The sequence below is a fragment of the Pseudopodoces humilis genome, chromosome 6, assembly GCF_049639895.1.
Source record: "Pseudopodoces humilis isolate 2021_Gansu_Grassland_sample_001 chromosome 6, ASM4963989v1, whole genome shotgun sequence".
NCBI classification, from domain to species: Eukaryota; Metazoa; Chordata; class Aves; order Passeriformes; family Paridae; genus Pseudopodoces; species Pseudopodoces humilis.
Window position 1 is genome coordinate 7,911,200 of NC_142205.1, and position 27,702 is coordinate 7,938,901.

At 45.4% G+C, this 27,702-nt stretch overlaps 1 protein-coding gene across 5 annotated transcripts in view; it reads left to right on the forward strand.

Moving 5' to 3' along the window:
* FGFR3 (fibroblast growth factor receptor 3) overlaps positions 1 to 27,440 on the forward strand; it is a 53,268-nt gene extending 25,828 nt beyond the window's left edge. Inside the window, exons 4-17 of one of the 5 annotated variants that reach the window (XM_088056125.1) lie at positions 5,410 to 5,579; positions 10,069 to 10,192; positions 10,606 to 10,796; positions 14,029 to 14,179; positions 17,992 to 18,185; positions 19,047 to 19,192; positions 19,284 to 19,405; positions 20,587 to 20,697; positions 20,855 to 21,045; positions 21,745 to 21,867; positions 23,478 to 23,548; positions 24,939 to 25,076; positions 25,509 to 25,614; positions 25,693 to 27,440. In XM_088056125.1, coding sequence (XP_087912251.1) covers positions 5,410 to 5,579; positions 10,069 to 10,192; positions 10,606 to 10,796; positions 14,029 to 14,179; positions 17,992 to 18,185; positions 19,047 to 19,192; positions 19,284 to 19,405; positions 20,587 to 20,697; positions 20,855 to 21,045; positions 21,745 to 21,867; positions 23,478 to 23,548; positions 24,939 to 25,076; positions 25,509 to 25,614; positions 25,693 to 25,857 — 2,003 coding nt within the window. In that variant the 3' untranslated portion in view covers positions 25,858 to 27,440. Of the gene's footprint in view, positions 1 to 5,409; positions 5,580 to 10,068; positions 10,193 to 10,605; positions 10,797 to 14,028; positions 14,180 to 15,280; positions 15,426 to 17,991; positions 18,186 to 19,043; positions 19,193 to 19,283; positions 19,406 to 20,586; positions 20,698 to 20,854; positions 21,046 to 21,744; positions 21,868 to 23,477; positions 23,549 to 24,938; positions 25,077 to 25,508; positions 25,615 to 25,692 lie in introns of all 5 variants that reach the window. The other 4 variants (XM_088056126.1, XM_088056127.1, XM_088056128.1 and 1 more) reach the window with 4 other exon arrangements.
* The last annotated feature ends 262 nt before the right edge of the window (positions 27,441 to 27,702 follow it).

Below are 27,702 nucleotides of genomic sequence, written 5' to 3' on the forward strand. Positions count from 1 at the left end.
TTGGCTTTACTGGCTTCTTCTTTCACTCCTGTGAGGAGGAGAGTCCCAAGACAGTGCTTGATGCTTTCAAAGTGATTGTCTTTCAATCCCAGTGCTGTTTTCTTTAAGTGCAATAGCATTAATCAGGATCATTACAGGCTTCAGAGGTGTTAGTGTTGTGTTTTATTCTGCTCTTTATACTTCTGCAGAGTGAGCTGCCCGTGTGTATGTGTTCTAGTAAATAAATGGCTTGCATTTGAACTCCCAGTCAGCTATGTACATTGGCAGAAGTTCAACATGACTGGAAAATCTCTCCTGCCCATAGCATTGGACATGCAGGACTCTTTCAAACAGGTCTGCTGCTGCAATAAGTTACTACTGTTGTGTGTGCAGTGTGTGAACAGTAATGGTTACTGTGCCAGGAGACCCATCAGCAGCATTAGTGGTTTTCTGATAGCTTCTAATTAGGAGCCCAATCCTGCCAGGTGACAGGCAGAGGTTCTCAGGGCTCCTGGTGCCTGCTGAAGAATGCTACAGACACAGGGAAGGTCTGGCTTGGTCAGGGTTTTTTCCTGCTGCAGAGCAGCTTTTGATGCGCACAACTGATCGTTCTGTACATTTTTTTATGTGGTTTATAGAGAACTCAATCTCTTAGCAACAGGTATCACGAAACATCAGCTGGCTTATGGTACAGAAAGACATTTTTCTTCACTGAGAAGGAAAACACACATTTCGCCACGTGTATTTATAGCCTGTTTTCTGTGTCTTCTTGACTTTGAGGCTGTTTTTAGACCTGAAGGTAATGGCTGTCTGTTTAAAAGTCTAGTTATAAAAAGTTAGATTCTCTTCTGCTTTAGAAATGGTTGATCAGCTTAATGTGTCAGTGTGGTGGAACATCACAGCATTTCGTGACACGGGTGTGCTTTATGTTGCTTTCTTTGATGTCACTTAACCCTCAGAGGTCTCCTGAGTCAGGGGAGCTGTGTTGTAAGCCCTGGTACCACCACTGTCAGGACATCCTACCGGGAACTGGGGCTGAAGGACCATCCCAGGCAGGCACACACAGTGTAGCCAGTGCCATGTTCTGTGGACAGCCCAAGGACCCAGGTCCTTGTATCTGCTGTGGCAAAAATGTGCCCTTACTGATGGGGTGTATGAGCCCCTGCTCGGGCATCAGACGTAGCTGTGGTCAGTAGTTAGAGGAGGAGAGGCAATAAATGCTTTCATGCAAAAGGAAAATACCACAGACTCATAGGATGGTTAGGGTTGGAAGGGACCTTAAAGATAATCTAGTCAGTATAACTGATAGTGTTTCATATTTAAGGAGAGGCAATCCAGCCTGGACTGGCTCACTGAGTGTTGCCACAACACACATCACTGAATAAAATCCTTTTGTCCTGGCCCCTTGTGATGATAAGTTACTTTTCTGGTTTAATTGAGTTACTTAGCAGAGTTTCTCATCCTCATATAGTGGAGAGTTTGGAAAGCTGATTCCAACAGCATCATGAGTTTGAAGCCAATCTTTTTCATTTTAAGGGCTGGAAGTACCAAATTCCGTGTGGAGTGTCCTGCTCTGCTCAGCCTCAGCTTCCTCTCTGAAGGGCAGTGTAGAAACAGGGCATCCCTCAGGGTTTGGCAGCAGAAAAGAATAAGGAGAAACTTCAGCAGCTTCAAATCAGCTCATTTGTTGCAGCCTTGTCACAAACCATGATCCGCCTTTGCAGAAAGAGGCTTTCTAATACCTCTGTTCTCTACAGCTGTTTTTCCTGGCCCTGAAACAAAAACAAAACTCCCTTTTCACACACTGCTCTTCTGCCCCAGTGCTCCCTACCCCTCTTGTATCTGTTTGTTTGGAGCCCCCACTGCGCAGCCCCAGCACCTTCAAAGAGCCCCCATAATCTCCAATTAAATCTGGCTCTGTCCTGGGAGGCGTCAGCTGGGGAAATTACACAATTAGGGTTGATTCTGTCTGCCACAGAATTTGGTGGCAGCTCCTAATTGCTAAATGAGCGCTTGGCTGTATTAATTATTCCAAGTATTGCTCTCAGTTTTTTTTTAATTGGTCATTCCAGTTGGATGGGTGGCCGGTGTCTTTGACGAACAAAACGGACCGTCAGGCTTAGTGTTTGATGATGGGAAAGGGCTGGTGATAATGTTTGTGGGTCCCTTTTTTTTCTCCCCACCTGCACATGCAAAACCATTGCTGGTAATTAATTTAGAGAGAGCTAGTCTAGAAAATTTTCCTGTCTTTCATCCTTCCTCTTTTCCCGCTCCCAAAACTCTCTGGAGCTTTGCAAGCTTTGCTTGAAAAGAAGAGTTAGCAACATTTTCAGCCCCTTAAAAGTGGTAATGAAAGGACTAGGAGGGCAGAGCAAAGCAAAAGCAGGGATGTTTTGTTCACTGCTCCTGCAAGTGAGAACAAAGGCACTGTTTTCAATGTGTAGACGCTTTCTTCCAGTTCCAGTTTGACTTGAGAGCAATGCCCCGTTTGAGTCTTGGCACAATAATCCAGGGGTGCCCAGCCCTGGCAAGCCCTGAATCTCACAGAAGCGCACCCAAACGAGGGAAAGCACTCAGGGAAGAAGTCGTGTCTAATTACAGGAGGAAGGAGCAAATCCTGCCTTTGCTCCATATGGAGAATATCCCCAGCTGGAAACTTTCCTGGGCTCCATCTTCCTCCTCTCTGATGTCTGATAGCAAAATCCCCCTTGGCTTCAGTGACAACGTTTGCAGCCAGTGGGTTGATGGATCTCCTCGGAGATTCTAACTCATCCTTTGAGTGAAAAAACGTGATAAAACATCACCCTGCAGTACATGCACATGTTGTATAAGAGGGAAGAGCCCCAAAAAGCAAAAGGAGGAACCTGGTCCTGACCAGGTGACCATGTGATGTAATTACACCTCAGTGCCTAGATGATTGTCACCAACACCATAAAATGGGATTTATTGTGGACAAATACATTAATCAAACAGAAAGCAGCCGATTATTTGGCTGCCCTCTGTGGCAGTGGCAAAAGGGGACTTTTCCATCTCTGCCTGCTCTTTGCCATACATCTCCCCTGTAGCCCTGTTAACCTCTTGTAACGTCCCCAGAAAATCAAGGTGCATTGCCAAAAAGAAGCACTTGGCCAGAAAATGGCCCAGGCTTCAGAAACCAAGGACCAGACATCTCCCAGCATGGTTTCTGGAGCCCTCTCTTCTCCAGCCTTCCCAACACCACCCAAAGTGTCCTCTGCACTCACTCTGCTGCTGCTGCTGCTTGGGAATTTGCCCAGTCTTTCCTTGGTTTCTGCCCTTCCTTCATCCTGTAACACCATCATCCTTTTACCATCAAGATCTGTTCTTCCTTTACCAGTTGCACCCACTCTTTGAACATTTTTTTGAGTATTCCCCATTTTTGTGCAGTTTGGGATGGTAGATGGTTGCATGATGCCCTATTTTAGCTCACCTTACCATGTAGTATTTCAGGCCTCCTGGATGTGCCGTGTTTTCACAGCAAAGTTTGTAGCTGGGATTTTCCATGGCCATGGGAACTGTGGGGATTCCTCCTTTTGCTGTTGTTTGTGCCAGCCATACTCCTGCTGGATCCGGTGCCATCCTGGCAAGAAAAGGGCCTTAAGCAGTTTCGTTATTTGAAAAATGAGGCGTACACAGGATGGGTGAGCACAGATCCCTCTGATACGTGGGGCTGACTCTGATAGGCATCATGTCGTTGTGCAAGGCAGGCTGAGGGCAGATGCAAACCTTCAGTGCTGGATTTCCCTCCCTTGGATGGTGTTACTGGGGCAGCTGCATCCAGCCATCCCACTGCAGGGGTGGGAAAGCAGGTGGAACGTGAGATGTGCCTGTCTCTAGCACATGGAGGAGTATCCTGGATGGAGCTCCTGACATCCAGTTGGACTTTGCAAGGAGGGAGAGACATGAGGAGAGTATTGGCAGATGCTAAAGACCAGTGGGTGCATGGATTGCCTTGGCTGAGCTGTATGTTCTTTCCTGAAATATCCTTGGAGCTGGAATGCAGCAGGGAGCCTGCATGAGGGACACTGGGGTCTTAGACCAAGGTGGAGTCAATCACTGACTTATCTGGAATTGCAATGGGATGGGTATCATGCAGCCAAATGCATCAGGGCTAAGGAGTGGTGGAGAAAGGGAGCAGCTCCCATGCATCTCAGAGGGATGCAACAAGAGGGAAAACTTTGTACACCCCTGTCATTAAGGGGAAGGGGATCACAGGGGCTTCAGGGTAGCATTGATACGGGGCTGTGTTGCTGGATGGTGTTCCTGAGCATTGTCACCACTGCAGGAGAGGCCAGCAGCAAGGCTTTCCCAACAGCTTTGGTGGCCATCATGTTCTCAAAGACAGTTCTTGGAGGACCAGTGCCTTCAGTGTGTCTTGGCCAGGAGCACACATACCTTTGCAACTGGTGCTCCATGTCTGGGAGTTATTCCTACCCAGCTGGAGGAGATGCCATTTACACTCCTTACCCTCCTTGCTATTTTGCAAGACAATGCATCCCCCATCTCCCTTTGGCCTTGGCTTGGAGCACAGACCTGGGGGCTGGATGTGGCCCTGGTGTGGCAGGGGAAACACAGCACGTGCAGCTCTGCAGTGTTCCCTTAAGCAGAAATGAAAGCTTGGGAGGCATTTTTTAAAAACTTTTTCTTTCTTCCCAGTATAATGAGTTTGCTGCTGCTGCTGCCTTAATTTGGAGTTAATATGTAATGTTTGTAACACAGCCAAGGAACATAGCTGTACTTGAGGCAGATTATAAAAAGTATCTCATGCTAACACTGGTGTTTTAAAATTTATCCCTGTTCAAAGGTAACATGAATCTTTAAAACTAAAATCACTCGTACTTATAGAACATAAACATGATAAACCAGTTTGGCACTGGCACATTCTTTTTTCTTTCTTTCCCTTAAGGAGGCTACATTTGTACACTACATTTGTACTCACTGAGGAGGGACATTTTCCAGTGCACTCAGCTCATGCTTTTTCTCTGCTCCCTTGCTGGCCCATCAACATTCTTTTACAGTTCTAACATCTTTCTGCTGTTTATGCTTCTTGGCTACTAATGTCCCAAAGGTACATCTGTATCTTTTTACACGCTGAGGCCAGATTCTCATCCTGATCTGGGATAACTCTACTTGTTGATTTAAAAGCAGCCACTTTAGATTTATACTGGCATTACCAAGACGAGAACCTGGTCATGAACCTTTCATCACAAAACTGAAATGCAAACACCCTCTCTTATGTCTATGAGAGTCATTTAGCTGGAAAGCATTTCTGTGTCATTTATCTTAACTGCAGCAGGTAGCAATTTAACTGTCAATCTGCACATGCCAAAGACTCTTCAAATGCATCTGCTCACCAGCTGATATCCTCTGCAGCAGAAAGGGGCCTGTTCAGCTTGGTTTGTCATTTCTCAGGTGTCCCCTTCTGGACCCGGCCAGATAAGATGGAGAAGAAGCTGCTGGCAGTTCCCGCTGCCAACACCGTTCGCTTCCGATGTCCGGCGGGGGGGAACCCAACTCCTTCCATCTACTGGCTGAAAAATGGCAAGGAGTTCAAAGGGGAGCACAGGATCGGGGGCATTAAGGTAAGGTCTTGGTTTGGATCTGGTTTTTATTATTTCTGCCAACTAGAAAACTACATTGCACAGTGATTAACATGGATAGTTTTAAGAGCACTGTCCTGACTGTGTAGAAATGAAGGTGGTTCTTGCATTCTTAGAAATTGCTTGGCACCAAAGTGTTAAAAAGGACTGCTGTCCTTTGGGATCAAAGGCTAATTCCCTCTGAGTTTGTCTATAGTGGCATTTCAGGGAGTAGGTAAAAATGGGGCTGGGTTTGTGGTTGTATTGTGAACAGGGATGAAAAAGCAGGACCAGAAACTTCTGTCCTGATTTCTGGAGTTGAGCCCAGTGCACTGAAATGTGTTGGATCAAGCCATAGCTACTCCCTGTTCTCAAAGAAAACCTATTCAGTGTCCTTTGAAGGTATAGGAAAGACCTCACCAAAGAGCTGGATCATCATGCTGGTAGTCATTAACATTCTTGCGGTGTAAATCACTGACCCTTGGTCAAGTGTTGGATTCCCTTGTAGCCAGAGTAAGAGCATCTGCTCCTTGGCTGCTTTCTTCTCCCTGCTTCCTTTCCACCATGAGGTGTTCTGGAAAATGCTTTGGCTCGTGTTTACAGATGGAGCTCAGGGACACAAAACTCCACTGCAGTCAAATTATTTAATTAGCCAGAAGTCTCTGTGCTACTTTATGTGATGAATTATGGCAGGATTTTAAAAGGAAAATCAGCTTTTCTCAGATTTTGCTGCTGTTATTACTTTGTCCCCTTGAGGTCACAGTCAGACTCTTTTTTTTCTGGTTTTATTTGGGGGCAATAAAACTGTTGCAGCTGATTATGACAAAATCATAACAGGAAGGACTCTTGAGCAGCAACTTCTGCCTGCACTCTGCCAGCCCTGACATATCCCTGGACTCTGCTGCCAAGGAGGGGAAGGTGCCTTGTAGGAAGGTACCTTCATCTGTACTCAGAATAGCTGTGTGCTGATGCCTGCCACATCCGTAGTGTTTTGAAAGGGGACTGGGCATGCAAAGCATGCCATGCTCCAGAAACCAGAGAAGGATTCAAAAAAAGTCCTCCCTCCCCACAGTTTTGGGCTATTTCTTTCCTGTTAGCTCAGACCTGTTCCTGAAAGGGCCTTTTGTGATGGCTTCAGTGAAGCCTTTAAAGCTCCTTCCTCAGTCCTGTCCCAGCTCCAGCCTGGATGAGGCTGAGAACACGCTCAGGTTTGGATCTTCTGAAAAGCCACGGAGGGTAAAGAAGTGGGGAGGCAACTCCTGTGGGTAAACTACTCTTCAGCAGATGACATTCACAAAGCACGAGCATCTTTTACTAATTGCAGGCTCTAAGGATCATCCTGAAGTGTTTTCAGGCTTGCATGCACCATTCCAATGGCTTTTTACTAAACTGTGTCACGTCAGCTGCACTAAATTATGCCTGCAGAAAAAAACATCCTAAAGCTGAAAGCAATTCCCCTACCCACTTTCTAGTAGTTTTAATCTATCTTTGAGTTTAAATTGACACATTTCATCCTCTGAAGCACAGTACTGAGTCTTTGGCATCACTGTGCTTTATTTCTCTGGGGGCACCTTCCAGCAACAAGTCAATGCTTGAAAGAGCTATTGAAGGCAATGTCAGGACAATTACAGGAAGATTGGTTTAAGCTCTCTATCTGTCTAGGTGTAGTTCTTTGTCCCATTCTTGATAAAAAGACATCTTTCTGTGTAATTTTCCTTCGTTTGTTTGCTTGCTTTTGGTCATGAGCCACAGTTAGATATAAGTAATCTAGTGTAAATCTCATCCAATATAAATATACTGATAGATATCAGCTGAGATTTGAACCAGAAAAGGAGATTGAAAACCTGCTCAGTATCTCATGTATTTAAGATTTAAATTCCCTGTTACAACTTAACTTCATAACAGGATTAGGCAGCTTGAAAAGAATGGGCAAGATCCAGATCTGGCAGAGTTTGGTTGGCTTGCTTCATCTCGAGATCTGGTCTTAACCCAGAAATCCTTGAGCTGGGGATATTCTCATTTGTTTTCAGTGCATGAAAGAGTTTAAATATTAGTTGTGAGAAGTCTGTTGTCAGCAAATGAAAGCTGACCACTCTTCCACATCTGCCCCTTGCACATGGCATTTAGACCCATGTGACTGCCCAGTGTAAAGCCTGCAAGAGAGGAGGGTGAGTGTTGAAAACATGATGGTCAGGCTAAACTGGTTTTGTTACAGTTCATCCTTAACTGGTAAAGAAAAGAAATTCATATGACTTATCATATGAAATTTCCCAAAGAGCATTAATGGTTAAATCCGTGTTGGAATCTCTAATATCGTAAGCCTGTGTGTGTTAAATGACCCTAGAAGGGAAGATTGAGGGGGAGGGGAGATGGAGGATTATCCCTTCCCCAGACCATTGCCCTGACTTGCATACCAGTCTGGCAAACACGAGGTTCCAAGTGTGACTGCAAATGTTTGTTTCACAAGGAGCCAAGAATGACAACACCAAATAAACCAAAGGGATTTCCAGTATCTCACCCACTTGATTAATGCCTGCACTAAGTCACTTCATGTTTCTAGTGTTTTATCAAGTGTGGTGACTATTCTTACAAGAATTATTATCTGTTGCCAAAGGTTTTCAAAACTAAAAATGTCTTCCTAAGTTTCCAAACAAGTTCTGCCTCGTGAGTCTGTGCCCCCAGGTTCTTCTCTATGCACAATCCAAAGTTCCCATCACAAACCTGATGAAGAGAAGTTCTTTGGAAGTGTCATAAAAGTGTCTTTAAAAGTGCATCCTTAGTAAAACACCTAATTTGGACCTGGTTTTAGAATATGGGTCAGGCTAGGGAGTCTTCCGTGCGTCTGGAGCCCCATTTCCTTGGAGTAGCTCCTAGGGGCTCCAGATGCAAACGTTTTGCAATGCTGAAAAGTGCACTTAAAGAAGCCTTTAGACACAACTATGAGACAAGCCAGTATGGAAATGAGCCACTGAGCAGCCCCAGATTTGCATTGAAGCTTCCGTGACAGTCTGGTATGTTCAGCTGTGGGCTCAGGGTCCAGGCTCTCTGTTCTCAGAGCTTCTCTTACTCTGTAATTGCCACACAGTTACAGAGATGCAGCAAAGAGGATGTTGCTTTACAAAAGGTAAGATGTTGGTTCTGCTTCTTCAATGAGCTCCTCCATTTGTCCTGGGTGCAGTCAGAGCTGACCAGACAGCTGCCACAGCTGAGAAGTCTGTACAAAATGTTTGGTCACAGCCTCCTGTTACTTGTACTCTGAAATGAAAAGAAAGGCCATATTCAGCATTCTCTGAAAAATGGGGTGCTCAGCAATGCTGTTTTCAGGACTGCAGAGGTCTACAAATTGTTAAAATGACATTTGCTTGCTTATCTTGAAACTAAGCTGTCTAGTCCTATGGTTTTAAACCTGCTCTTTGCAAAGTTCTGGCTTTGATTGCAACTTGGCCCTTCTACGGAAAGCATGTGGATGCAATTTATGTGTAGCAAAAGAGGTTAAATGACTTCATATTTGAGTTCACCTGCTGCAGCAAGAAATCTCCAGGAGCAATTACACCCTTGTTTTTTTCCATCAGCCCTTGACATTCTATAGTGCAGCATTATTGTAAATCTCCTGCTTCTGTGTCCTTGGGGTCACCTTCAAAATGTTTATAATAAAGTTAAATGCTCTGCTTTGGGCGGCAGAAGGCATAAAATTAATATCCAGAGATCTGGAGAGCTTTCATATGCTATGCACCCTGAAGTCATCTTTGTTACTGTTGGTTGCTTTCTGTATTAATTCAAGATTTGCTTTCCATATCCATTATTTCCTTTATAATCATTAGAAACAAACATTCTAGCTGAGATCACAGGGCAGCAGCTCAGGGTGGAGATACGGGTTGTGCTTTCCCTTCTGCTACTGAACCACCATCAGCTCTGGACACGAGCCACATCCAGAAAACCATCTAGTATAAAACTCGGTGCCAGAATGGAAGGGCTGACCAAGCATCCTAAGGACCAGATTTGAGGCTGGACACGTTTGCTTGTTTTTTAGAGGGAATTTAGGGCACTAACTCTCTTGGAGAAATCTGTTTCTGTATGGACAAATGCCATAATCTGTTGCCTCCACAGTGCACACATTTTAAAATATAGATCAGAATATTAAAATATATAAAATACATAAAATACAGATGCTGTGTGATGCCTATTGAAGTTGTTATTCTAATGAGAGGTGCCACATTCAGTTGTCAGCTGGCTTTTTTATTGTGATTATTGTGGAAACATACAGAAGCCCCCATTGAAATCTCAGTGTGTTACATTGTGTTGCATCATTTTTGCATTGGTCTTAATGCCTTTTCTCATTACGACTTTAATGACCCTTGTAAAGGGGCCCTTGTGAAGTTCAGGCTTCCTCTGGGGTCCGAGTGTGTGGAAGCTCAGTGGTTGTTCATTGTTTTGAAAGGTCTGGTGATGATGGTGCTTGACCATGAGTTTGATGGTTTTTGATTTCTTCTAGCTGCGGCACCAGCAGTGGAGCCTGGTGATGGAGAGCGTTGTGCCGTCAGATCGAGGCAATTACACCTGTGTCGTGGAGAACAAATACGGCAACATTAGGCACACGTACCAGCTCGATGTATTAGGTGAGATTTCACTGTTTTCCCTCAGCAGCTGATCTGTGGCAATGTTGAATAGCTGAGTGACAGGGTATGGGAGGCAGGAGCTCGGTTTCTTTCCCAAAGTGTTGGATCACGTGTCTTCTAAAACCAACAACAAGCTTCTTTTTGGCCAACGATTCGGGCTCACATCTGTGATCAGTAAATGACTTAGTGGCTCTGCAGAGGGCCCAGAGAAGGAATGGAAGGGCTGAAATGCCTCCTCCCTTCCCAGGTGGTTCTTCCCTGTAGGCTTGAGAAGCCCTGGGTAGAGCAGTGATCAGGACAAACACCAGTTTGTACCCTTTCACCTGAAAAGCCAGAAAATCAATGTTTCAGAGGAGCATGCTTGTTGGGGAAAAATAAGTGAATTAGGATTTCTCCTCTTTTCTGTTTTTCAGAAAGGTCACCCCACCGCCCAATCCTGCAAGCAGGGCTCCCTGCCAACCAGACTGTGGTGGTGGGGAGCAATGTGGAGTTTCACTGCAAGGTCTACAGCGATGCCCAGCCTCACATCCAGTGGCTGAAACACGTGGAAGTCAATGGCAGCAAATATGGACCCGATGGGACCCCCTATGTCACAGTGCTGAAGGTTGGTACATGCTCCTCCTTCTCACACTCAGGGCAGTCCTTCTATAAATCTGCCCAGCGGAATACTCTGCTTTTTGGAGGGGATACAGCAAAAATGTCCTGAAATTGATATTCCAAACTGTTCTGTTTGCCAGAGATAACACTACTACTGCGGTGGCACAGATAAGCAGAGTTGTAAGAGCTGAGGCAATTGTGAGAAATGCAGCATAATGAAAGAGCTGTCAGATTGCATTTGACCTAAAATTGTAAAAATACTTTTTTTTTTTTGACAGCTTCACTGGAGGTATTTTCAGGGTTTATTAAAATAAAAGTCTCCCAACTAAAACACATTCTTCCTTTTCCAAGCAAACACATTGCAGCGTGCACATACCAAATAATGCTGAACTACCAGCACCTGAGAGCCAACATAATCATGTTCCGGCCACTAAATTTGTGAACATTGCTATTATCAATGATCAGAAAAGCTTTTTTATTTTTTAATTGAGCAAACATAGTAAGACTTTACTTTGCTAAAATGCTTTCTTGAAAGGCAACTTTCAGATTACAGCCATAGCAAAGCCAGATGTTTGGTTCCCCTCAACCAGCATAAATATAAAAGTAAGGAATAGGGAGTGAGGAGCACACTGGACTTTAAAATATTTTAAAAAAAAAAAATAGTTAAGGGAATCATGTGGTGGTGTTTATCAAAACATATAGGACCAAATGGAGTTCTCTGGCTCTGCAGTTAGTGCTGAAGGCAGATTTTGTCTCTGCAGCTTCAAGCTGAGGCTGTCCTCTGTGTGGACATTCTTTGTGCACATCCTGCTGCACACACCTTTCTTCTGTGTTTGAAAAAAAACAACCACCACTTTATCAGACAGTATCTTAAAAACTGTAACGCAGCCAGATAAATTATAATAAAAGCCAGAAACCCTGGAAATAATTACACAGATTGAAATAACAGATTGGTTGGAAGAATTGGTTGGAGACAGTTCTTCAGGACTGGCAACATGTGCTTCTCCCGAGTTCAGAAAACTTTTTATTTCTTGCCACCTCTCCAAATGTGTTTGAATTACGCATATTTGAATTTCCCCCTGGTTTCACAGCCCAGTACCAAGCTCTGAATAGCTGGTTGTGTCACATGCCATCTCATATAGTCTCCGAGCTCCCTGTGTGGTCCCCGTGGGATAAAGTGCTACCTTTTGGAAGTTTGCAGAGCGGCTGCGAACAGTGCCTTGTGTCACAAGCACAGGCCCCCATTTTGCCATGGCAGAGAACATATAAATAGTCCGTATAAATAGTGTTTTAAAATTAAGTTGGAGCAGCACCGGGGTGGGTAGGTAATTAGAATTGCCAAATACCTTCTCTTCTGTGGACGGCAAAGGCTCCGCATTCCTCGAAGGGGAGCACAGGCAGGCGTTTGAAAGCACAAGTTTTGTTTGGTTTTTATGTTTTTTTGCTGAATAGGACCAGCACACGTCTATTTACTACTTCTGGTTAATCAGGAATGCTTTGAATTGTATTAATGCCGGCATCAGCACTGGGGCACGGAGCATTTCCATTTTGGGATGCATCTTTTGTGCGCCAGTTCTGGGCCTCCACAGAGCTGTGTCAGGCCCAGCTTTGCAGGGATTTTTTTCTTTTTCTTTTCCTTTTTAAATGTGGTGTGCTTGTTTTTTATAAGATCTGATAAAATGATGTTGCTGTTGTCTCAGGGCCGGTCTGTTGGCTTTGTGGACATGTTTCCCTCATGCCATGCAGTGCTGCTGCCCTGTCCCAGCATCCTGACAGGAGCAGGGTGCTCAGCCCCCCCTGCCCCATGCTGTGCTGCCTGCAGGGATAAGGCTTTTTTTTATCAGCCTGCCCTTCCCTCCTGCTTCCTGGAGATTTTGTGGAGTGTAGGAGCTGCTATAGGGCAGTTAAAGTTTGGGGAATATCCCAGTCTCCATTGCAGCAAGGGAGACAGAGGGGTGCCCAGCATGTGAAATTCCTGCCCCCCACGTCTCAAGGGGGGGTTGGGTGTCAAGCCCCATCCAAGTCCAGATGGATAAGTTGAATGCTGTACTTTCAAACCATTTTTTAAACAGCCTGACAAAACCAAGCCATCACCTGCATCAGTTCCTGAAAGCCTGGGCTAATTTGTGATCAAAGAAAACCCCTTTTTCTTTGCAGAGGAGCACTAAATGCATTCCAGTTACAGAGGGGGGCTGGCAGCACTGTGCCCAAGCTTTGTCAAAGGCTAAATTGTACATTCTGCATTGAAACATGCCCGTTTTAATTATAAACAAGGCAGCAGCAGCAGGCAGGCACGTTTCCCCAGTAGGCAGGGCAGACAGACTTGCACGTAAGCCTTAGAGATGAGCTCAGGTCAAAACTGGTGGTGTTTGTCATCAGACATGGACACTGGGGCTCCTCTCTGGTGCCTCCTCTGAGTTCAGCTCCTAATAACCTATCAGAGCTGGCTGCCCCGATGATTTTAATGAGCTGCAAGTCATATTGGCAGGATCAGGCTTTGGGAATGGAAGGCATCAAGACTGGGCTGGAGAGTGTAAGACCAAAACACTCTGCTTTATTTTCATTTCCAGAACTGAAGCTTCTTCTGAGGCCACTTAAAACAGTTATGCATTTTCAGCCAAAATTAAAACAACTGTTTAGTGTTTAGGGAAAAAGCTGATGCGCTGTTGTGGCAGCATAGAAGAAGAGAAATAAACCCATTGCTTTAAAGTCTGAAGTTTGTTTGATTTATATACACCACTTTATTTAGTAAAGAAGAGGCTCCTATAAGCAGTGGAAAAAATTACAGCTAATTTCTGAAAGGCAAAGTCAGCAGTGAGTTTCAGACCGCCACTGCTTATATTTTGTTTCCAAATTCTATTTTGGAATCTGATAATTGAAACAGTATTTGCTGAGCCGGGTTGCAAACACAAATCTCTGCTTAAGCCCTTTCTCTGGTGCTCCTGTCTGCAGAGTTATTAAGAAACCATAGAGCCTTTGACTGCTGTCAGATGGAGAAGGGGCAAAACTGGTCTGTTTTAAAAAAGAAATGGCATGTGTGAAGGGAAGGGAGCTCACCTGCACGTGGTTTGGGGGACAAAGGCAACTTCTCTTCACCCCCCAGGTGCTGGGTTAGGTGTGTCACCACAGGGTGAGCTGGGGATGTCACGGCAGCCGTGCAGAGTCGATCCTAGCTGATGTAGGTGCGATGGAGCTATTGTTTGGTTTACTGAAGTTCAGGTTTCTGTCTATTCCTGCAGTCTTGGATCAGTAAAAACGCTGAAGCCGATGCTAACCTAAATCTGTTCAATGTGACAGAACAAGATGAAGGAGAATATCTGTGTAGAGCCAACAATTTCGTAGGCATAGCCGAAAAGCCATTTTGGCTCCACATTCGCAAACCAAAACCAGGTAAACCACAGACTCTGTCCCAAGGCCCTGGCAACTGCAAGAATGAGCTATAACATTTTTAAGAATCTAGTGATTAAAATTACTATTCATTTTGTATTATACCCTGTCAACTGACGCTGAATGGCTTTATCTTATTTTCTTGCTAATTTTTTTTTTTAACAAGACTGTAACGCCTATACAGCAATTGCCATGGAAAAATTCCCACAATAAAATGACTGTCAAAATTTTGCTATCAACTCATCATACTTTTATTCCCTTCCTTTCCTTTCCTTACAATTGAGTGCTGATAACAGAATTGCATGTTAATGACCTGTGATATTCCAAGCTCTGGAAAACCAAACTGTTTTGAGTTTTTCACCTACAAAACTGAATTAATCAGTTCTGTCCCTTGGAGAAGTAATGGAGAAATAAATATCAGCATTGGCTCATGGAAGCAAACATGTTAACTAGAGAGGAGGACCAGTCTCATGGGCTCTGGACTTTGACTCCAGCCTAGAGGGTTTGGCTGCTGTGTTACTCGGTACCACTGCAGGAAAGTTCCTTACAGGCACCCTCTGGTTATCAGCCAGATTTCTACAGTGTCGAGGTCTGTGTAATCAATATATGGCTTTATGATGCCCACTGAAGAAATTCTAAAAAATTCTAGAATTCTGTATTTTTCAATGAACTCATGAACCATAATGTTTGTATATTCCTCTGATCAGCACTTGAATCTTTCCCCACTACATCTCCCCTCCTTTCCCCTTTCTTTCTGTCTTTCCTCATTTCCCATCTCTCTTTCCCCACCCCTGTACTCACCTCACTAACCCAAAGTCAGTCATATTGTGGGGGAAATTTTTCATTTGGATGCTTTTGCTTGCATGCTTCTTTAGTGGGACAGAGTAAGAACCTGGTGAAGGGAACTTTTTTTTTTTGCTTTTGACTACAGGTTGCAGAGGGGAATAAATAAATAAATGTGGAAGATGGGCCATTGGAAAATAAAAAAAAAAAACACCTTAATCTGCTTTTGAAATTTGCCTGTGGTGTCCTCACACTTGCTGGGAATGTGGCTTATTCTCTGTTTTCCCTCTTTCTATATGTGTGTGTTTTTTTTCCCTGTAGACGGCAGGTGTTAACACAACGGATAAGGAGCTAGAGATTCTGTACTTGCGAAATGTTACTTTTGAGGATGCTGGGGAATATACTTGTCTCGCAGGGAATTCTATTGGGTTCTCACATCACTCTGCTTGGCTGACGGTGCTACCAGGTATTTCCTTCTGTGCTGGCCTCTCCTTCCCTCTCCAGGATGCCTCGATGTTTTGCTTTAGAAATGCCAAGTTCCCGGAGACCGCCCCTTGCTTGGAGCAGGGGTGTTTTCCAGGGAGGCCTCTTTGGGATTTGCTGCAGACCCCTGTTGCATATTTGCAGCTGACTCTTTTTACATTGCATCTCAAAATTTAAATGATTGCAGTAGGGATATAGTAAAATACACAGAATCTTTATTTTTTTTTTATTTTTTTTTTGTCACAGCCTCTTTGTTAGGCCTGTTAAGTGCCAAAATAAGGAGCTTTATCTTCTTACACTGACAATGGGAGAAGAAAACCTCCCCATCAGATGATTCAGGGCACCTAAATTGGACATGAACTGTGGATCATCTTATGAAGGATCCTTTCTGTCTGACCTCATATCTTAACCTAAAATTAGATGCATAAGTGTCTGGTGTGAGTACACCCTTCCCTGCCTGTAGCATTATTTCCACTTCACGGATGAGCAGGCCAAGATAGCGATCTCAAACAGAAGGTCAAGGAGAGTCATCTGTAGGCAGAGCACAGGAGTCCTGCCTCCCAGGGGCATTGCATGCTGCCTGCTCCAGCTGGGATCGATGAAAGCTGCAGTGGGCTTGAAACCCGAGGCCAGAGTGACCTCAATTTTGTGGTCCTTTCATGTGCAAAGCTCTTATTGACAATGAAGCCAGCACAGAATGTGCAACAGAGAGATCTGTTCTGCAAAAGGGAGAATGAGTCTGAATGCCCCTTCACCTGCTGAATCTGCCTCTGGCTGCAGGGCAGGCTTGAGCATGGTCCAGGGAAGTACCAGCAATATTCATACTGAATTTCCTATCTGCTTTGCCTCACAGACAGTGCAGAAGCAAGCTCAAGTATATTCAATACACCCTTACTGAAAAGGCACCCAAAATCCTAAAGAGGCCACTTTGATTCACCCAGTCATAGACCACATTTGGATCCATCTCACAGCACATTCATCCCAGGATGTGTTTAGGAACCAGAAACTTTGGCATTTCTAATCTTGACTATCTGTGTGGGTGATTTGGATGTAATCACTTTCACTGGGGCTTAAGGTCTCCTCCATGCCCAACCCTGCTGCTGGTGGGATCTGCTGATCTTTCCTGTTTATTTGCCAGCTCTGTAATAGCTGATCTGATCCTGTTTCTGTTTCTGACATCCACTGGATGAGAAAACATTTCTTTTGGTTTGAAGACTAATGTCTCTTATTTTCAGAATGTCGCTCCTCCAACTCATACTCTGCTTTTTACAGTTTATGAATTCACACCTCTTATTTAAGCAAAAAACAAGCAGGAGAAAACCAACCAAAAATCAAGATGTAGAACTTTATTTTGAAGTCAGATGCAGTGAAGGACAGCTGTCTGTGCAGCAGCAGGCCCCCACAGGGTGGGGTACAGCTCATCTGGGGAACCTCAGCTTGTAATGCCCTGTCCATGCCACAGGAGGAGAGACAGGGAGCAGAGGGCAAGGCAGCAGGGCTGCAGCACCAACTACAGTGCCTGATCCCAGGAGCTCTGGAACTCCTGTCTTGTGGGAGAAGATGGCCATTTGGCAGGATCATGCCCTTCCCAGCTAGCACACAGGCTGGAGCAGCCCCCAATGTCACTGACAGCCCTTTCTCCACATCCTCCTGGACACTGCCACCAAATACTTGAAGGAGAGCCTGCTGCTGCCAGGGAAAGGCTCCTGCTGCTTGCTGAAGGGACTGCTCAGCAATGGACATGATCCATTACTGAGCTAACCACACCAGCATGACTTCATTATAAAAGCTTCCCACTGCTGACTGTCCCTCTGATGCCAGCACACCTTTGGGGGACAGAAAATCAGTCCCACCATGGCTCTTTCCTCTGGTCTACATGTGTGTCCTGAAGGGGAAAGAAGGAAAATACAGCACACCTTTGCTGGTCTCTAAGACAGTTTTGCAAGCAGGTAGCCACTGCTGATGGGCTCATGCCATCACCCTCCTGGCTATCCCACCTCTCTGGGACAGACCTTCTGGCCTCTTCCCAGCAGAACTAAGTTTTCATTAAATAATTAAGCAGATTTTTCTCTTGAGACTTTTTCCTGGTGCAATGCCTTTTGCTGGATGCTGTTCAAGCCCCTTGATCCATCAGGGCAGGCACTGGTGGAAATGTTTGCTGGAGAGTCTGAATCAGCAAAGTGCAGCAAACCCCAGTCCTGCACATCCGAGGCATCCAGCCACGTTGTGTGCATGTGTGGACAGAGCAAGGTCTGGGTCAGAGGGACAGCACAGGCGTGTGAAGATGCCTTCAGCCTAGAGCAGTGGTTTTCAGTCTGTGGGCTGGGGGCTCTTAAAAACACAAAATAAAATTACTCCAAAAAGGGCAAACTGAACTAATGTTTTAGCTACAGCTGCAGGTGGAAAACCACTGGCCTGGGAGAGTCCCCTCTCTGAAGTCACTGACACAGTTGAACAAGTCCTGCTCAGATTCTCTGTGCTGTGTGTGTGTAGCTGTGTGTGGGCAGCTGCCTGCCCTGTCCTGACTGCCGTCTCTTGTCACCGTGCAGCTGAGGAGCTCATGGAGGTGGATGATTCGGGCTCAGTGTACACTGGCATTCTCAGTTATGGCACTGGCTTTTTCCTCCTTCTCCTGGTGCTGGTCTTGGTGATTGTCTGGAGGATGAAAATGCCAAACAAAAAAGCCATGAACACTCCTACTGTTCAGAAAGTCTCCAAATTCCCACTGAAGAGACAGGTAACAGAAAGTAGATACAAGATTCCTATTCCCCCCTATGGTATCCCTTTATTTTTCTTTTTTTTTCTTTTTTTTTTTTTTTCCTCCTTTTTGAAATTCTCTCTCTAGGTGAGAAGCTCCACCAGAAAAACATTGCCCAAGAGGGACATAATTTGGCTTCAGCCTATAAGTGTAACCCCCTTTTATTTATTTTTATGCCAGTGGAGCTTTGGCAGGGGTGGCAGCTGACACTGACTCTGGCTCGTGAGCCCACTGCTGTTGGCCTTGCCCCAGAGGTTCTGGCAGTGCAGCTGTGAGTGCCACAGAGAGCACATCTGGCAAGGGAAGTCCAGTCCAGGTGCTCTGGAGGAGCAGGGATTTGGGGAGAAAAAGTGCTGGTTCCTGCTTTCACAGATGTCCCTGGTAAACCCAGAGCTGTTCCTTGGAGGTGGCAGAAGGGCCTCTGTGCAGTTAGAGATGTTCTGCTGCATCAAATTGCAGAGGGGCAGGAGCAAAAGACACTCCACAGTGAGGGGCACAGATTTCAAGCTTCGGCTGCAAGCTCACAGTGGGCATTGACAGTGCCAGGATGAGAGAAATCACTTCACAGCCTGTGTGGGCTGTGGAGATGGAACAGAATAACTGAATGGATTATACTTCCTGATGCTGGGGGGCACTGGCTGACCTGTCCCTCCTTTCCACCTGCTAAACACTTGACCACAAGTGCCTAAACGAGTGGATTTCTGCAAGGGTGGGGGCATTTCCCAGCTAGAAGTTCCCAGCAATCTGTCCATGGGCAAAGAGAGCTCAAACCTCTTCAGTGATCCATCTTGGGCACTGCCTGGAGATACAGTTGGCAATAACACTTCATTTGCTCTACCCAAGCAGGTGTCGCTGGAGTCCAACTCTTCCATGAATTCCAACACACCCCTGGTCCGGATCACGCGCCTCTCCTCCAGCGATGGGCCAATGCTGGCCAACGTCTCCGAGCTGGAGCTGCCTCCAGATCCCAAGTGGGAATTGACTCGTTCTCGGTCAGTCAAAGCCAGGGTTGGGAACTCTGTACCTGCTGGGAGTGTCTCCATGCCAGGACCTCCTAACATTCCTGTTTGTTCCTCCCTCCAGCCTGACCTTGGGGAAGCCGCTTGGCGAGGGGTGTTTTGGCCAAGTGGTGATGGCAGAAGCAATTGGGATTGACAAGGACAAGCCAAACAAGGCCATCACAGTTGCTGTCAAGATGTTAAAAGGTATGGGGAGTCCACAGAGGACAGAACAGCATATTGTGCTGGGATTTCCTCTTTTTGCCTCTCTTTTAAGTCTTTTATACAACTAGATACAATAGAGGAAAGTAGGAACAGCTTCGCCTCCCCTTTACCCACATAGCCTGGGGGTGAGGGCTGTCCTTGGAGAGCAGGCAAAAGTGCAAATCCCATCAGGAAGAGGGACCAGGAATTAACCCAGTTCTCTGCCAAGCATCCCTGACAAGAAGGGGAACCCCCTTCACTTCTAGCCAGCTCCATGAATCAGCCCACTCTTTATTCTTCCCCTAACCAGCACTGCCTGTTCTACCAAAAACTTGTGCAGCAGCCTCAATGGAATTTGCAGAATTTCAGCTGATAAACTCCTTCTTGAGGATCTTTTTGATTGAAGAAACTTAGTCCCAGACACCTGAGAAGTTAAAGGGAGACAGAAACTGGAATTGAGTTGGTGCCTCTAGATAAGTCTCCATTTCCTGCCCCCAGACACAGTAACTACAGACAGCTGAGGAGTTCACCTGGAGCACGCAGGGCAGTGAGCAGCCGTGGTTTGGCATGGGGAGACACTGTAAAAAAGTAATGTTTCTTATCAGGAACAGTTTTGGTTAATTTACATTTCCTCTAGTCTTTTTTGAAGCCAATTTTGGAAGTAGGAACATTTCCATCTTTCCGAACTAAAGCATTCCTCTGGGGAGGTTTTCCCCAATTTTTCTAGTTTTGCAGATAGGTTTTTCTATTTTTGCAGAGAAATTGCAACTTCTCATAAAAAAAATACATTCCCTCCCAGCCCTGACCTTCCACCATCATTAACTCTTGGCCCCTAGAGATGAGGGGCAGAAACTATCAGAAAAGCAGGTACCAGATACCAAAATGTGAATTTTTGTACTTTAATGCTTGTGAGGATGAAACAGAAGATGAAAGGCATTATTGATTTCCATATGAACATTTACCTTCATTTATTTGTTTGTCTTTTTTTATTGCCATGGCAGTAGATTTTGGTTTTGTTTTGATTCTTCTTCCCAAAGTAGAATAAAGCCAAACAGAGTTATAGTCTGAGTATTATTTCCCCATCAAAGCCCCACATGGCTGTACAGCAGTTGTAACTACAGCCCTAAACATTTACTTTCTTCCTGACATTTTTTTTTTTTGCTTTCCTCCTCTACTTTTTCCAGATGATGCTACAGACAAAGACCTTTCTGACCTGGTCTCTGAGATGGAAATGATGAAAATGATCGGGAAGCACAAAAACATTATTAACCTCCTCGGTGCCTGCACACAGGACGGTACGTAGCTGAGCAGCCCGGTACTAACAGGGTCATGGCAGGCTCAGATTTGGCTGTCCCTTCTTTGTAATTACTCACTGGCAGCCCAGAATGGCCCAGATGAGATTTGGGTGGTCAGCTCTTCCTCTGCTGGATGCTGATGTGCTCTTCCTCGCAGGACCACTCTATGTGTTGGTGGAATATGCGTCAAAGGGGAACTTGCGGGAATACCTCAGGGCACGCCGCCCACCTGGCATGGACTATTCCTTTGACACCTGCAAGCTGCCCGAGGAGCAGCTGACGTTTAAGGACCTGGTTTCCTGCGCCTACCAGGTGGCACGGGGCATGGAGTACTTGGCATCTCAGAAAGTGAGTTGAGAAACCTCATTCCGTAGAAGCCTTGGTCAAAGCCACGTGTTCAAAGGCTCTGTGTGTAGGACAGCCCCAGGCAAAACATTGCAGGCTTCTCCCTTTAGAGGCCAAGCTTTGCTGGATGAAGTATCTTGGGGTTTTGAAGCTGAGGGCTTCATCCATATGCAAGGTCTCCATATGCTGGCTGCATTCCTGAGCCATGCAGCTGTACAGCTGTCACCTGCAGGACCATTAGCACCCACAAAATGCCCATAAAAGCACAAGCTCACACACCATTCTGTGAGTCTGTGTATTTTGGATGTATTAGGGATACCTTAATTTAAAGATCTTTTTCCCCTCTAACATTGCCCTGAGCTCCTCTTCCTGCGGGAAGCAGCACAGAAAAGCAGCTGCACATCCCAGTAAGTGCCCACTGAGGAGGGCAGTTGGCTTTCTCATCCGTGCAGCCCATGTGGAGAGAAAGGCGCGTGCGTGGCCGTGTGGGCTCCGAGGCCGCGATGAGGCGTTGCTAAGAGGTGGTTCCCAGTGAGCAGGCACGGTGGGGCGGTGACACGCAGAGCCGGGAGCTAAGCAGTGCCCACAGCTTTATGAGCCTGGGAGTCAATGAAACTGCAGCTCATAAACCACATGGTGCTGTTGGTTCCAGGCGCGAGCAGCTAACGAGCCCTTATTTATTGGCTTGCTCACCTTTCACAGTGCATTCATCGCGACTTGGCAGCCAGGAACGTGTTAGTCACTGAAGATAATGTGATGAAAATAGCTGATTTTGGCCTCGCCAGAGACGTTCACAACATTGACTATTACAAGAAAACCACCAATGTAAGTACAGAGCTGCCAAGCACACGCAGTTCTGCTCCTGGCAGGGAACTCGGTCATCCCCGCAGCAAGAGGCCTTTGTCCCACATCTCCCTTTCTAGAGGGGCTTAGGAGGAAGAAATCTGACAGGGACTTCACCTGGTGAGGGGGTAGATGAGCTGGTCCCAGGAGTCTATCCACCATCTGTTTTTTTCTTGACAGATCCTGGTCCTGCTAGCAGCTGGTTGTGAGGTCTCAGCTCTGGCCCAGGGTGCTTTAGACTAAGAGAAAATGAGATTTCTCCCAAGCAGGAGAGGAACCCTTTCCAGTCTGCTCCACTATATATTCTCCTGTGCATAAAGGTCCCAAGGAGCCAAATCCTGTCTCACCAGAGCCCTTGACAGAGGCATGTCACTACTTTTATACCTGGATCTACCTGTCTTTCATGCATTTCTGTCTTTTTTATATCTGAGCTCCTTGACACCATTGCCAAGAATGAGAAAATGGTTCCAGACAAGGGCTGAGGCCTGGAGTAGTTTATATTTTCTGTAGAGATGAATTTACAAATGAAGGGCTGAGAGAAGAAGCTCTGTGTCTTGGTTCAGAGCTTGCAGCAGATGCTGAGCCCTGAGGAAAAGCCCTAACTAGGACAGAGTGTGGAGATGGCAGCAGAAGATTGAGGGCAGTGCAGAACCTGTGCGTCTTGGGATTGTAAGGGGTTTAAATGTCCAAGCAGTCCTCTGAAGCCCACCATGTCCATACTGATCCACTTCAGTCGCATATCAGAAATCTTTCTAAATTGCCAGGATTTCTTAATCATAAATTAATACCAATTCTTGGGAATTTTAATCATATCAGATGGATTTTTCCTGTTAGAGCTGTGTGGAACAACTGAGAGCATAATCCCATTTATATATCCTGCCTGTGTCCCATCTCTAGTTGTCTCCCTCAGAGAGACAGGGGGCGAGAAGAGGACAAAGTTCTCCCATATCCAAATTATGGCTCAAACACAAAACAGTACTTTCTCCAGAGGCCAAACAAAGCCCCAGAGAATTATGATTCATCTAGTCTTTCTCATCTTGTATTTCTCATCTTGTATTTCTCACATGACAGCCTGCGTTTATGATCCTGATGTAGGATGGGATCAGACCTCCTCCTTTAGCCTCCAGCAGGATCAGGATTTGTTTCTTAGAGGGCCTGGCCCTTGCCTTCACTCTTTGGAAGTTTCCCTTCAAGTTGAGCCTAAACTGGGTTAGGACTTGGCGTCAACTGTACTTTCCAAAGAGGTGGAAAGTGTTGTCCCATGCTCTGCCACAGAGTTCACTGCATCTATGAGCCTTGGATGCTGTTCCCATGCAAAGATTTAGATGCACTGATACGTTAAACCTGCCTTGGCAGTGAGGTACAGTCCTCTACAGAGAGCATGTACTGCAGAGATTGTCAGCGAAGATCCAGGGATCAAATGCTCTAATCTGTTTATATGTGGCCACTGCTGCTTTGCCCAGTGACCGGGAAGGCAGATGTGGCTGTTAATGAAAATGTTTCAAACTGGATTAGAAAAGAAGATTCAGATGGTGCCATTGTGGCTGGGGGAATATGCTGATGGGATGTTCCCATTGTCTTCCTAATTACAGGGTCGGCTGCCTGTGAAATGGATGGCTCCAGAAGCCTTGTTTGACCGGGTCTATACTCACCAGAGCGATGTGTAAGCAAACCCACACTTTAAAAAAATAATAATACAACAGGGAAATCAACACCTATAGTATCTTACAGACAAAAGCACTGCTATGGCTGGGGCTCGTTCCCTGCTGCAGTGCCTGGGGATGCAAAAGTACAGGAATTGATTCCAAGCTGCATCTTCACACACGTGGTTTTATTTTGCTGTTATCTGGTTGCTTTCATCTGAGGATCTCTAGGGAGCTGCTGAAAAATTACTGGAAAGCAGGCAGGTATTTATTGTCCACTTTATAGATGAGGTGATTCATCCAGCAATTGAAAGATATTGTGCTAAAAAAACCTCATGAAAAAAAAAAAATTATCCTTGGTGCTTTGCCCCAGTCAGTTACACTTCAGTCAGATGAGCTACAGATACTCTTGTCTGCTGTTAGAATTGATCAAAGAATATTCAGCAATATAGTCTCAGATTAATTTTGCCATTTCATTTATTTTCTTCATTTTTCCTAATCTTATCTGTTTCAGTGCCTCTGCACAATAAACAAACAGCAGAGCACTCCTTACATGTAAATCAGTAACACGTCTGAATTTTGCAAAGGTTGAAGCAGCTCCACATGCTTTTTATTGTAATATTTGATCAATAATGGCATTTTTATAGCCAGCCTGCTTTCTCCCCAGAGCTCACTGCTCACAATTGGACAAATGAATCTTCTTTATTTCTGTAGTTTTCAGATATTTTGGCTTTTAGTAATCTTAAATCATAGTTTCCATGCTTAGGTAGTGCTGCAGAGGGCATGACAGATAAATCAAAGCTAGAAAATGGGAGAGTGAGTGTGCGTGAAAGTAAAACAGAGACAGATAATCCCTGTTTTTAGAAAGAAAATGAAGAAGGCAGAAGATATTTTTGAAAAAAAGGACTTTTAACCAGAGCACAGCTGCAGGACTGAAGTGTGTAACATTAGTGCTCTGCTGATTTTTGTTGGGGTATTTTTCTCCCGGCTTGGCCAGTGAAATGAGTGTTGTAACAAGCAAGTTTTGGTATCAGCTTGCACAATTAGTGGCCTGTGGTTCTAAGCCTGCAATTCAGTGAAGCCGTGCATGAATAATTTGATTTGTTCCATTCAGTGGAGCTGGTGGAAGACCTAACAAAGAGCTGGCGGTGATAGATGGGCTGTCACCTATCTGATTAAATGCTCATTTCAATTTCAGACTTGGTGCCTGGGATTTCTTTGCTATTGAGTTGGATCAGCAGAGATCTCCAAGTAACTAGTAAAAATGGCCTAGGCAATTAGTCATGCTATTGATGACTTTGTTAGCTATGCATGGCTGCACAGAAATAAAGCCAAGCAAGGGGGATGGGATATGGGGGGTGCTTGGAAAAAAACCTCATTGAATTTTAAAGATCATTCTTTGGTTTCCAGCTGGTCTTTTGGAGTGCTACTATGGGAGATCTTCACTTTGGGAGGGTCTCCATACCCAGGAATTCCTGTTGAGGAACTCTTCAAGCTCTTGAAGGAAGGCCATCGGATGGACAAACCTGCAAACTGCACCCATGATTTGTGAGTGTGTGGTGGGGCCTGACCTAGCTCCACTCCCCATTCCCTCTGAGGCCAAGCACACCCTGCTGGGTTCTTGGGTCCAGGCTGTTGGGACATCCCCACTGGGAAGTTGTGTGGCCATCTCCAGCTAGACTTTCCTCAGCCTATGGCTGCTGAGCGGCACGTAGCACCTCCCCTCGAAGGGCAGGTGGCACTTTTGGGGGTGTAGCTCTGGTGTGTCACCTTCAGGACAGGTCCTCCTCCTGCTCTGAGGGCACGGTCATGTGTCAGATGATCAGTAATGAGGACTGTGGCTCCACAAGTCCCTCCTCTTCCCCCCAGCTGGCCATGGCTGAAGTTGTGTTGGCCACGGCTGTTCCTTCAGGCGGTTTGGAGGTGGGTGGGTGTGACTTGGCCTGACCACGTGTGACTGTGCCATGTCCCCACGTGCAGGTACATGATCATGCGGGAGTGCTGGCACGCCGTCCCCTCGCAGCGCCCCACCTTCAAGCAGCTGGTGGAAGACCTGGACAGGGTCCTCACCGTGACGTCCACCGATGTGAGTGTGGCGGGATGGGTGTGGGAGGGGTCCTGGCGTGGGGGACAGCCAGCACTGATGGCTCTGTCACCCTGGCAGGAGTACCTGGACCTCTCGGTGCCCTTCGAGCAGTACTCGCCGGCCGGCCAGGACACCCACAGCACCTGCTCCTCAGGGGACGACTCGGTCTTTGCACATGACCTGCTGCCCGATGAGCCCTGCCTGCCCAAGCACCCGCCCTGCAACGGCGTCATCCGGACGTGAGGACCCCCAGGGCACATGGACAGACGGACAGATGGACGGACGGGTGGGCAGTGTGCCCATGGAGGCGCGAGTGTGGGGCGCCGAGCGTGAAACCGTAGTGAAGGATCTTCCAGTGGAACTGTGTGATGGTGCCTGGAGATTTGTGTTGTTGACAAGCTGTTCAGGGTTAAAAACAAAAAAAAATTAACTTTTTTTTTTTTTTTTATTTTTTATTTTTTTTTCCTCCCTATTGCTGTATGAAAAGTCAAGAAGCACTGTTTGGCCTGAAGGAACTAATCTCTTGCCAAGATGATCTATCCTAGATGATATTTTTTTTTGTTTTGTTTTGTTTGGTTGTTTTTTTGTTTACTTTTCATTTTGCTAGGGATTTTTCTTTAGTACGCAGAATGTTGAACCTGGGGGGGTGCTCTGACCCCCCAGCCTCCGCGCTTGCGTTCCAAGTGCCAGAGTAACCGTTCTGTGCCTGCATTACGAAGAGAAGAGAAAAAGAAATCTTCCTTAAAGAAAAAAAAGAAAAAAAAAAAAAGAAACACACAGAAAAAAAAAAAAAAAGGTGTCAAGAATGTGGAAATTCTTCGCTTATGCAATCTGTACATGAACCTTTTTGGTGGAGCTGAAAAGCCACGTTGCCTGCAGGGATTCATATATTTATAAAAATATCTATATTTTTATTGTCGTCGTTTTTATAGCTTCATGATCGTACTACCCAGCTACACAGAAGGAATCCGTTTTTGGAAGAAGAGAAAGCAAAGCTAAGTAAAATGCAAATTGTCATGGAGAAATGAAAGTAAAAATAAGAGATGGTCAAGTCATCCGAAGCGTCAGCGCCTTGGCCCTCGCACGGGGCTGGGAATGATGTGTCCGTGCCAAGGCAGGAGCAGACCCCAGGGATGGGCAGAGACCCTGTGGGGTCCCTGCGGAGCAGAGCATCACCCACCTGAGAGCGGAGGGTGCCCTGAGACCTGGCTCCTGGGTGCCCACGGCATCTCAAGTCACACCCTGATCTTCGAGAACAGCCAGCTGCAGGGGTGGGGAAAGGAATAAATCTCATTTTTGGGGTTTGGCTGTTGTTGCTTGCCAAGGGTGAGTGGGGGGAGCAGCTCCTCTATCCACACCCCTCAACACCAGAGGTTTGGCTCCATCTACGTGCAGTGACTTGGAGAAAGAAGTTACGGGTACCTGTAGGCAAGAGCCTTTAACTTATATCAAAAAGGTTTATTCCAGAGAATCTGTATATATCTATAAATATATCGTGTATATATATAAATAAATATATTAAAAGAAAAGAATGTATAATACTAATGCAACATAAAGCAGTACTGAGAGAGAGAGTCTCAAAATTACGAGCATTGCAATCTAGGATATACTGATCTGGGCAAAAGAAAAGATGTTTTTGATTGTTTTATATCTTCACAGTTTTGTTTTAAAAATTGTACCTTAACATGTATATTTGTAAAGTTATTTATAGACATTAACATATCTGTTCATTGGTTTAAATAGCATAGCGTTACTGTAAACTTTAAATTTCACCAAACTTAAGGGTGTTTTTTTAACTTATTAAAAATGGAGAAAAAATATATTAATCAAGTTTTTCTTTTGTGTTTATGGGAAATATTGAAAGAATGTATAGATGTACAGTTCCTTTAACAAATTACATTTAATGTTATAAATATATATATGTATTCATTAAAAAAATATTAGTTTATCCTGGATTGCAGTGAGCAAAGGTAAGTTTATTTTTTCAATACATCACCAGTGGTTAAAACCAAACAAATAGCAGCAGAGAGATGATTTTTACATATTTCAGAAAAACAGGGCCAAGAATTCTTCCATCAGTTTAACCAC